Source organism: Sorex fumeus, unplaced genomic scaffold (assembly GCF_029834395.1).
Source record: "Sorex fumeus unplaced genomic scaffold, SorFum_2.1 ptg000094l, whole genome shotgun sequence".
NCBI classification, from domain to species: Eukaryota; Metazoa; Chordata; class Mammalia; order Eulipotyphla; family Soricidae; genus Sorex; species Sorex fumeus.
The window spans coordinates 18,094,889-18,107,114 of record NW_026606151.1 but is presented as its reverse complement, the minus strand read 5'-3'; the positions used below and the strand labels follow the sequence as shown (position 1 = coordinate 18,107,114).

The window sequence follows — 12,226 nt, the reverse complement described above, 5'->3', positions numbered from 1 at the left end:
CAATATAGATGAAAGAACGAATAAAGGTGACGTCTAAGATATGGTGCAAAAGCCCATTGTCCCTTGATCAGTCTTGACCAGACAATGAGCAGAGAGATGTTATGATATGATATGATATGATATGATATGATATGATATGATATGAGCAGAGAGATGTTCCCTCAACTCAGAAAAGCCAGGATTGGTTTCTATGTTTTGCATTTGTCATCTGCTCTGATTTTTTCTCTCCTGAATAATATTTTGATACCTCTCCTGTATACCATCAAGGTTTCTAGCAGAAAAAAAAAGAAATAATTCAGTAAAAATTATTTCCAACTATGCACATCTCTTAAAAATTAGTAGTAGCAAGAGAAGACTCTGCATTTTACTAAAATAGAGGTCAGGGTGACAATGATACCATATTTTTTCAAGTCCATGACAAGATTTTACCTCTTCTGGAGGTTTGTACTTGATCCATGTTCAAGTTCCCATCGTTGGAGATATGTCCCACTGTTTCCTTAACTTCTTCTCTAGTAGACATTTGGTTTCCCTTTTCCAGGAACTGAAATAGATAAGACCACATAAAACACAAAGAGACGGATAAAATATACCATATGTGACGCTGTCCCAACTCTGAGAATTGAGTGGAATTATTTGGTGGGAAAGGTCTAGACCCTATCACTGACCAATCATGTGGTCTGGGACTTAGTCACCACTTCTCTAAAATCATGGATTTGGCTGGATTGCCTTGTTTTTCCCTCTACCTGTTCCCACAGCTCTAAAGGATATCAGCATCGAAATGATGGTAAAACATGGCGCCCATGCTTGAAATTTTATCTGTAAGATTCCAGTGGATTAAACTACTTGAAAAAAAAACATATTTCAAACATATAAATTTACTGGATAAAATATAGAAAACCTCTTTATTTTTTTATTATTGAAAAAAATTGCTGAAATAACAATAGTTTATAACATTAAATAGGTTTCAGTTGTGGGAAAATACCATTTGTATATCTGTTCAACACTCAATCTAATTTTAAGCTTTCTTTCAAATGCATAGCTTTAAAGAGAGTGTGTGATTTGATGTCATGGTAAAATGAATGCAGTGAAAATTCGTATGTTATGAAAAGCTAGGTGTGAGCTAACTAGCTCTGCAGTAACTCTGGGACCATACCAAGGAGGAGACATTCACTTCAATGATGCAGCGGCATGGATCTCAGTTGCAGTGAAGCATGAAGCCTAGGCTCATACTAGGAAGGCGATTACAATGGATATTCTAAAACAGTCTAGAGTGGTAGGAAGAGAATCAAAACTTGCCTCAAGAGACCCTCACCACAGCAGTCAGAGAGTAACAACTTTCATCCAGAGGACAGAGATAGTACAGGGATTAAGGCACTGCCTTACATGTGATTGACACCAATTCAGTTCTAGCACCACAAACACAGCCATAATCACAGACCTAGTAGCAGACTCCCAATCACAGAGCCAGTAGAATCCTTGACTACCACCCAATGTGCCCCCAAAACAAAAACAAAACAAAAAGAACCTCTTCTCTACATTTTCCTGAGATCTGTTTAAAAAGAAAGAGATTCCGGGCTGGACCAACATTCCAACAGGTAGGTTACTTGCCTTACAACCAGGATCAATTCCCAGTATCCCACATGGACCCTGAGCATCACCAGTAAGGAACTCTGAGAGCAAAGCCAGGGATAAGCCTTGAGCACAGCCAGGTGTGATGCCCCCCAAAAAAGAAAGGAAGAGGGAGGGAGGGAGGGAGGGGAGGAGAGAGGGAGGGAAGGTGAATGGGAGGGAGGGTGGGAGGGATGGTGGGAGAGAGGGAGGGAGGGAGGAAAAGTTTCATTACCATAAACATGTCATTAAAGATACAGCATTAAAAAGGGGCATATTCAATATAGTATTGGAAGTCCTGGCTATTGCAGTTAGGCAAGAGAAAGGTATCAAGGGAATACAGATAGGAAAGGAAGAGGTGAAACTATCACTATTTGCAAACAATATGATACTATACTTGGGCTGGAGCAATAGCACAGCTGTAGAGCGTTTGCCTTGCACACAGCCAACATGGCCAACCAGAGTTCGATTCCTCCACCCCTCTCTGAGAGCCCGGCAAGCTACTGAGAGTATCTCGCCCGCACTGCAGAGCCTGGCAAGCTACCCGTGATGTATTCGATATGCCAAACACAGTAACAACAAAGTCTCCAATGGAGACGTTACTGGGCCCGCTCGAGCATATCAATGAACAACGTGAAGACAGTGACAGTGATGATACTATACTTAGAAAACTCTAAAGATTCTACAGAAAAGCTCCTAGAAACAATAGGAGGGTTTAGTAAAGTGGCAGGCTACAAAATCAACACCCAAAAGTCCATGGCTTTCTTATATACAAATAACAAAGGACAAGAAATAGACATTAAAAATGAATCCCGTTCACAACAGTACCTCAGAAAATCAAGTACCTCGAAATCAGCTTACCCAAAGAGGTGAAGAACCTATACAAGGAAAATTACAAAACACTACTTCAAGAAATAAAAGAGGACACTAGGAAATGGAGACACATGCCCTTGTTCATGGATAGGGAGGATTAACATTATCAAAATGGCAATACTTCCCAAAGCACTATACAAATTCAATGCAGTCCCTATTGGAATACCCATGACATATTTCAAAGAAATAGACAAAACACTCCTGAAATTCATATGGAACAAAAAAACCTCACAAATACCTAAAACAATCCTTGGGAAAAAGAAGATGGGTGGCATCACCCTCCCCAACTTGAAACTGTACTACAAAGCAGTAGTAATTAAGACAGCATGGTACTGGGCTAGAAACAGAATAGCAGACCAATGGAACAGAGTTGAATATTCTGTCACAGATCCCCAAATATATGACCACCTTATCTTGGACAAAGGAGCAAGAAATGTGAAGTGGAACAAGGAAAGCTTCTTCAACAAATGGTGCTGGGAAAACTGGATAGCTACCTGCAAATAAATGAGCTCTGACCCCTATCGGATGTCAGGCACAAAAATCAGATCAAAATGGATTAAAGACCTCAATATCAGATATTAATTCATAAAGTACATAGAGGAAAATGTAGGCAGAACTCTCCATGACATTGAAGCTAAAAATATCTTTCAGGATGAAACAGCACTGACCAGGCAAGTGGAAGCAAACTAAAACAAATGGGACTACATCAAACTAAGAAACTTCTTCACTTCAAAAGAAACAGTGACCAAAATACAGAAAGATCCCACAGAATGGGAAAGAATATTTACCCAATACCCAGTGATTAATATCCAGGATATACAAGACACTAGTAGAATTGTACAAGAAAAAATTCTCCAACCCCATCAAAAAATGGGTAGAAGAAATAAACAAAAGTTTCCTCAAGAAAGAAATACAAATGGCCAAAAGGCACATAAAAAATGCTCCACATCGCTAGCCACCAGGGAGATGCAAATCAAAACAACAATGAGATATCATCTCACACCACAGAGACTGGCACACATTCAAAAGAACAAAAGCAACCAGTGCTGGCGTGGATGTGGGGAAAAAGGGACATTCTTTCACTGTTGGTGGGAATGCCCACTAGTCCAGCCTTTCTGGAAAACAATATGGACAGTCCTTCAAAAACTAGAAATTGAGCTTCCATATGACCCCGCAATACCACTCCTGGGAGTATATCTCGAGGATGCAAAAAAGCACAGTAGAAATGACATCTGTACCTATATGTTCATTGCAGCACTGTTCACAATAGCCAAAATCTGGAAACAACCCAAGTGCCCTAGAACAGATGACTGGTTAAAGAAACTTTGGTACATCTACACAATGGAATACTATGCAGCTGTCAGGAGAGATGAAGTCATGAACTTTGCTTATAAATGGATAGACATGGAGAGTATCATGCTAAGTGAAATGAGTCAGAAAGAGAGGGACAGACATAGAAGGAGTGCACTCATTTGTGGAGTATAAAATTACATAACATGAGGCTGACACCTAAGGATAGTAGATACACTAGACAGACAGATTGCTCCATTGCTGGAAGCCTGCCTCATGAGCAAAGAGGAGAAAGTAGCTGGAACATATAAGGGATCACTAAGTAAAAGATGGCTGGAGGAATCGGAGATGTGTGCAGAAAGTAGATAAAGAAACAAACATGATAACCTCTCAGGGACTGTATTGAAAACCATAAAGCCCCAAAGTAGAGAGAGATTATGGGGAATCCTATCTACCATGGGAGGCAGGGGGAGGGTGGGAAAGGGGGGTATACCAGAGATATTGGTGGTGCACTGGTGGAGGGATGTGTATTTGATCATATCATTGTGTGATTGTAACCCAAACGTGAAAGCTTGTAACTATCTCATGGTGATTCAATAAATTTTTTAAAAATAATATAAAATCATTACACAACCCTAAAAAAAGAAAAAGGGGCATATAGCTTGCTAATAATCATATTCCATAATTAGTCATTGGTCTAAAGAGAGAATGTAATTATAACAGAATAAGATGAGGGAGTAGATAAATTTAACTTTTTCAATTTAAAATATAGAAAAATAGATAACTATCAGAACTATATATAAAGATAATAAGCATGAGAAAATACACGATTAGTACTACTGAATACATAAGAATTAGTAAGATCTTGTTGTTTTCTCTCCGTATTATTTCATAAATATATGAAACATTTTTATCACAAGGATTAGGCAAAAGTAGAAGGGAAGCATTTTTATTTGTGAGTGTCAAGTCTCCTTCTTCCTCTCAATAGGAAGGTTGCCTCACTGTTCAGATTTACCAGAATCAGATATACAAGCACCCAATGAATTATGTTCCTAAATGCTTTGTGTAGCAATATAAATAAAAGTAAATAATCAGGAGTAACTAACGATCACTAATATTCAAATAAAGTATAGGTATTTCTTCATTGCGCCAGTCATAAAAATACTGATTTCATAAAATTAATTCAAAAGTCATTAGTTCTATCTAGAGAATAAAAATAAGAGATTACTAACAGACACTGAAACTCATATCAGTGTATCATAAATTTCCTTCGCCATCACTGATTGTCTACTTCCTTTATACTAACATATAGCTTGCTTCTCTGTTTATTACTTCACTGTAGAATGAGATTCTTCCTTCAATTGCCTTGCAGAGTATTAAAGTGTCCAAATGTTCAACATAGTCATAACACTGAACATTTTCTCCATAAAAAGAAGATACTTGTGGATCTTATTTTAGTTCTAAAATAAGTCATCTGCCCCCCCACATTCACCACCAAAACTCCTAATATTTAATATTTCCCCAAAAATAGAATTTTTTACTTTACATAAATTTATTGAAAATGTCCAATTGTGGGATTGGAGAGATAGCACAGCAGGTAGGGCATTTGCCTTGCACGCGGCTGACCCAGGTTCGATTTCCAGCATCCCATACGGTCCCCTGAGCACCACCAGGCATAACTCCTGAGTGCAGAGCCAGGAATAACCCCTGTGCATTGCCAGGTGTGACCCAAAAAGCAAAAAAAAAAAAATGTCCAATTGTGTAGAGAAATTTGATCATTTAGGCCTGATGAAACATTTTTCTGTCAGAATTTAGCATCTATATTTTTTAAACATATTGAGCATTATGTTTTTTTCAGCACCTACAAAAATAAATATGACCTATTAATCTTAGTAGTGGGCATATAATCAGATTCTAATATTTGGGTGATATTTATACTTAAAAGTATACTTTAAAATTGCTGGTTTGGGATGAGGAGATAGAATAGGAGGTAAGAAATTTGTTTCCCTTGCATTTGGTCAATCCCACTACAAATCTCTGACATCACATGATTCCTTTAAAACATTAGTCATCACTGCTAGGCATCGAGCCAGGAATAGCCCTTGAGAATATCCAGATTGGACAATAAATAATAAAATTGTTGTAAAATGGTTTGTCTGAGATATTTAGATAATTTAGATTTCTCCTTGCAATCATCCTTTTGGGTGACTTTGTTCTCTAAACTTTTATTCCCTAGAGTTCAGGAAAGCTTGTGTTTCCTAGGAAAAGGTGAATGTTTTCCCCTTTATTTTCAGAATCCTCTTAGAAAGCTTGTGTTTCCTAGGAAAAGGTGAATGTTTTCCCCTTTATTTTCAGAATCCTCTTAGAAAGCTTGTGTTTCCTAGGAAAAGGTGAATGTTTTCCCCTTTATTTTCAGAATCCTCTTAGAAAGATGAAATTTTCTTCCTCAACCCAACAATATCCATCACAAAAGAGAAAATTAAGGGTTTGTTTTTTAGTTGTGAGGAAACCCATTCCCATCTCAAAAGCAGAATACTAAGGGGGAAATAAGACTTACTTACATGAAGAAGGTAGAAAACAGGGTCTTCTTTCTTTACAAATAAATTATTACAGCCTTTCAAATTTTTGTTTTTTACAGAAAGTCAATGATTATACTTAACTTAGGTGTCACCAAGTAGATGTTCTTTTAATGGGTCAGTGGTTTAATGTTCAACTTTCTGTTAGCACAGTTCAGAGAAATTTAATTTTTGAAAAAGAAGAGTAATGACAATAAGAAATTCTGGGTATGAGCTCTAGGTTCTGATTATTACTGATGGTGAATTGGAACAGAACATTTGTTTTATTTGTTTGACTTATTATAAATCCAATATTATAGATTTCCCAATGTTATTATCTCATAGGCTTCTTGAAAGAATATTCCTAACTAGGAGATACCTAGGGCAAGTCATACAGTATTGGAGTATATCCTATGAACGTATCATCCCATCAGACAGTTCATCTGGGACCTGAGTTTACAAGTCTCCTTCCATTGTTTCTAGTACAGTGAATCTTGAAGCCTGGCTCCTTTTCTAATTAAAAGGTAATTCCTAAAATGAGAGCTGTCCTAACTCACTACAATCTACACATAGTAGTCCTCCCTCAAATACAAAACAATGTTTTCCAATACTCCCATAGAGACCTAAAACTACAGATACAACACCAAACCCTATAACAAAGAATATATATATGCATTTGCACTATACATATATAACTGATAAAATTTAGTCTATAAATTAGCATAATAAGATAATATGATAATCATATTTATATACCATATTAAGAGTTATGTGACAATTATTTCTAAACAAATATTTCTGAATATTTCCAGAACACATTATTGACCACAGGTAACTGAAACTTATGAAAGTGAAATTGTGGAGAAGGAGGAGTACCGTATTTATTTTTCTTTCACAAGAGCTGTGATATTGTCACAGTGACGAAATTATTGTACTTTGTTCATTACCCTAAAATAGCTTCACTAACAACAAAACCGTATGTTGATACTCTGATGGGTCAGTGGTTTCACCAGGTCTACAAGTTCCTAAGGTAGATCTGCTTCCATATCTGCATTCTTTGCAGTTGTGGGCATATTAACTCCTTTCTTGGTGTTATACTTTGGAATCCATTATCATTTCATCAAAAACTCCTTTTAGGACCAGAATGTTAGTACAGCAGGTAAGGCATTTGCCTTGCATTTGGTCAGCCTGGATTGAATCTTCAGTACCGTTATGCCTCACCAGTAATGACTCTTGAGCATGGCCAGGAAAAAGCCTTGAGCACCATTGGGTATGCCCTAAATACAAACAGAAACTCCTTTTAGAGTACTATGAATTTATAAAATAAAAGGAATCAGTTATTGTGTTGATTTTGTTTCTGTTTTCTGTTTGTGACAAAATGAAACTGTCTTATCTAGTATAACCTAATCTTCAGAGTGACGTACTATAAATTTTCCACATTCTATTTTGTTGATCACATAGATTAGCCCTGATTCTAAGAAATTAAATTGTCCAAGAGTATGATTTTGTCCTTCAGCTGACTGTTTAAATTCTTTTTCTATTATACTTCTCTAACATTTCATGATAGAAACTTGGTGATGATGTGAACCCCTTTTTTGATGATGATTCATGACAACAAAACTATGAGTTCACTACTAAACAAATAATATGAGGCTTTCATTTGGGATGCATCCACTCCATAGATTAAAAATTTTATCCCATGATGCTGTTTAATAAATGTCTTTAGCTTTTTTTAGTAACTGTTTCTCAGAATCTAATGTCATAGCAGTATAAACTTACTTTTTAAAAGATATCCGTGTTGTTTCTACCAAAAAAGGTCAGGATAAGGGCGCGATGCATTTATTTGACTATTATACTAGCAGATGGAGGTGAAATTTTTATCTTATGGAGTTAACTTTGTCTTGCAATTGTCAGTGTCTCATGACAGAAACCCAGTTAAAATGTTGTTTTTAAAAAAGTGTAGGTAGAGTTAAGGAGAATGAGACATCACACCTGAGAGCTTTTGAAACAAGCACAGATGAGAAAATTGGAAATGTCACTCTTTTCCCAGCCACATACTTCCAAACTCGTTATTTTATTGGTTTTTTTTTTTTTTTTGGTAAGGTCACCTCTTTTCTCAACCTTTCCTAAGATAGAGGAGTTACATCTTTAGTAGTTTCAGAGTGTCATGCACATCTTTATCACTTGATCACTTGACACTTGATATCCTGTTACTCATCAATTTGGTCGAGCAGGCACCAGTAACATCTCCATTCCTTCCTGTCGCATGCTAGTGTAGCCTAATGGTGTCTGCTCATTCTAGGAACATGAAGAGCCTCAAACTGATCATTCAGGGTCTTGACGAAAAAGTCTGACCATCTCTTAGGTGGACTACCACACGATCTTTTGATCCAGTCGGTAAGGTTCTAGTCCAGCGGTCATCTCCAAATTGCATTATGTGTCCAGCCTTTCTGATTTTCAACGCCTTGGCAAATGAGATGGCGGCCCTGATTCTCAATCGTCGATGGAGGTCGGAACTCCAAATTCCTTCTCTCACTTGAGTGAAGCGTGATACTCCAAGCATAACTCCTTCGATTCCTCTTTGGGAGACCCGAATAGCGTTCTTATCCTGTTTGCATAGGGCCCAGGTCTCTGAGGCATATGTTAATGCAGGAAGAACAGTGGAATCGAAGTAATATGCCCATAGCCGGAGATTCTTCGTCCTCTTAGCTATTTCTTCGACGCTCTTGAAGGCATTTCAAGCCTCTCTCTCCTCCTGCGCAACTAAGGTACCAGGTCATTCATCATGTTGATTTCTCAACCTAGGTGCACATAACTGTTGCATTTGGAGATGTTCATTCCATTGAGAGTGAATGGAATGTCAGGAATGAGACTGTTTCTCATAAACATTATCATCGTGAGATTTAGCTGTAGTCCGACTTTTCCACACTCACAGAGGAAGTCAGCCAGCATTTGTGCCACTTGGCGAATGTTTGATGTGATTAGAACGATGTTATGAGTGAAGCAGAGGTGGTGTACTTGTATCTTCACTCCCATTCCTTCCCATTCCAGTCGTCGCATGACATTCTCAAAGGTGGCACTGAAGAGTTTTGGTGAAATGTTATCAACCTGCTGAACCCCTCTCTTGATGTAGACGATTACTTTCTTGTAGAATGGTGAGATCCTGGTAGTGAATCCAGAATACAGCTCACGGAGGACCCTGATGTATTGAGTTTGAATACCCTGTTTGGCTAGGGCTTCGATGACTGCTTCAGTCTCAACAGAATCAAAGGCCTTCTTTAAATCAATGAGTGTTAGAGCGGCATCTTGAACTCCTGAGAAACCTCAGTGAGCTTGATTATCATGTGGATATAGTCAATTGTGCTGAATCCTTTTCAGAACCCGGCTTGCTCACATGGTTGTCCTTCATCTAGTGTTCTGCCAATACTATTCAGGATAACTCGAGTGAACAGCTTGTAGACAACAGATAACAGGCAGATCGGGCGATAGTTGCCAATGTCGTGGATATCTCCCTTCTTGTACAGTAGAGCAGTCCTGTGGTTTTCCACTGGGTTGGAACCTTGCATTCAGACAGGTAGCATGTGAAGAGTGGAGCCAGTGTATTGATGAGTACTGACAGCAGGTTCTTCAGGTGTTTGATTCTAACCTTGTCAGGGCCGGGTGCTGTTCACTTCTTTACTGATGAAATGGTGTGTTGGATTTCGGAAGGGAGAACACTGGGAACAAAATATCCATCCTGCAGAATTTGGTATTTGGGCAGGTGGACATGGCTATTGAAGAGATCCGAATCATGGATAATCTTCTCTATTGCCCTTCTGAAAGATGTGATAGATCCATCAGTATATCGGAGGACAGTCATCTTGGTCTTGTAGTTGGAAAAAGACAGGTGAGCGTTGCGAATGCTTTTCCCGGCTTCTGCTGCATCGGCCAGCATTGCTGCTCTTCTCTCTTTGAGGTCTTCCTTTATCGCTTCTCTGCACTGTTTTGCGAGCTCGGACGTTCGCTTGTGGTTGCCTGAGGCTCATGCCAAGCCACGTTGTTCAGGAGTTTTCAAAGACAGGCGTCTTTTCGCGGCTATCTCTCTCTCGGTATTCCTCGCACAATCATGGAGGTGCTGAACAAGTCTATTGTATTCTTTGTCAGTGTTGTCAATGACGGCATCTGGCATCTTCCTATGTTGCCACAATAGTGCCAAAGAGCTTCCAGTTGGTGGTCGTTCTGAGAGTTCTCTTCTTACAGTTTGCAGCCCTTCCTCCCCGCACATCTTTACAAGAAAAATGTATTCCAGGAACTAAATTAAATCCATAATACAAACATTGTCTCAGTTTGGCTTTCTTTCCCAATATTGGGTCAGTTAACTCTGGTCAGAAGACAGCTCTGTTGGCCATAATTTCTTGGGAGTGGGACAATCAGCAACACACACTCTCTCTCTCTTTCTTTCTCTCTTTTTCTCCCCCTCATGGGCATTCTCCCCCAGCCCCGAGGTAATTGTGCCTATCTTTTCAACGTGCAATATTCTATCATTGACATCAATTCAGTGGGCATTGGGGGCTTGATTTTTTAATAATGGAGAAGGATTAAAATCTGATGATAATTTAAGTCTCAAGGAAAACTCATTTTTACAGGATAGTTAAAATCAGAATTTTCAAGAGTGTCAAATACAAGAGTCTCCTGCCCCCGCGCCTGGCTGTCCTCACTGGGGCCCCTTGGAGGGGGGCAGGTTTAGTTTCTCTCTCCCCCCCGAGCAGAGCCCCAGCAGCCAAAGACCTCGAGAACCAGCCACAACCATGCTGAGACTACTCTCCACACATCCGGACAAGCCTCATGCATGAAGGAACCAGCAGAGGAACCCAGGCATGCGGGTCCCGAGGCTGAGATCTGCAAGCCTGCTCATATCGGAACTGGATCTTCTCCACCCAGATCCCCCATCTTCCAGTAGGTAGGCGTCACACCCACCATCTGCCGCCGGCACCAGGTGGTTCCATCAACGGCCAAGACCCAGAGACTATAAAACCCAGCTCCCGGAAGCGCGCGGCCGCATTCATGGCCACACGACATCTTACTATCTCACTCTTACTTTGGAGAACCTGGCAGGCTACCGAAAGTATCCTGCCCGCACAGCAGAGTCTGGCAAACTTCCCGTGTCATACTCAGTATGCCAAATACCAGTAATAATGATGGGTCTCATTTACCTAACCCTGAAAGAGCATTGAATATGGCTCTTTTAAAATCTCAGGGCTAGGAAGAAGGAGACGTTACTGGTGCCTGCTCAAGGCAATCGACGAACAACCAGATGATTGTGATTATGTGTCAAATACATCATATTTTATGGACTAATTTATTGAAATATTGTGTATTGTTGAAATATTGCATATTGTGACCTTGGTCAACATCTTTCTCTGAAGTTACATGCCTGGCTTTGAAAAACTGACTTTAGTATTTGATTTCCTATAGTTGTCTTTCCTCAGAGAATATCTTACCAGCAGGACTTTCCTATATGGAGATTTGATTTGCCCTTGCTTCTTTGGTTGTTCTACTGATATTGCAATCAAGCAAGATGATTTGGATCTTGTAGCTGCCACTAACTTGCTTACTAGTCCTTGAACTGACCATGACTCAACATGCCATGGTCAAAAAAGAAAATAGGCTTACCTCACTATAAAGGTAGTAAGACTTGCTTGCCTGCCTGCCCTCTACATTCAAAATCAGAAGACAGAAAAAAATGATGATTCTTTTTTAGCATAACTAGATTAAGTAGTCTGTTTTCTTTTCTTTTAAGTATTTAACTTTCTTGTCTAGGAGAAAGGGCTTAACAAAGTATTCTGATTGGCCAGGTCAGTCGGGGTAGAACTAGAAAGTGGAAATGAAAATCCTGATTTTACACATAATCTACAAATCAA

At 39.1% G+C, this 12,226-nt stretch overlaps 1 protein-coding gene across 5 annotated transcripts in view; it reads right to left on the bottom strand.

Annotated features, from left to right (window-relative positions):
- The window catches only part of LOC130040322 (probable small intestine urate exporter), a 35,189-nt gene extending 28,764 nt beyond the window's left edge, over nt 1-6,425 (bottom strand). For 2 of the 5 annotated variants that reach the window (XM_056132354.1, XM_056132357.1), the window contains exons 1-2: nt 6,333-6,425; nt 430-541 (exon numbers count right to left, since the gene is read on the bottom strand). In XM_056132354.1, the coding sequence (XP_055988329.1) occupies nt 430-520 (91 nt within the window). In that variant the 5' untranslated portion in view covers nt 521-541; nt 6,333-6,425. Of the gene's footprint in view, nt 1-429; nt 542-6,328 lie in introns of those variants that run through there. The other 3 variants (XM_056132355.1, XM_056132356.1, XM_056132358.1) reach the window with 3 other exon arrangements.
- Nucleotides 6,426-12,226: the final 5,801 nt, after the last annotated feature.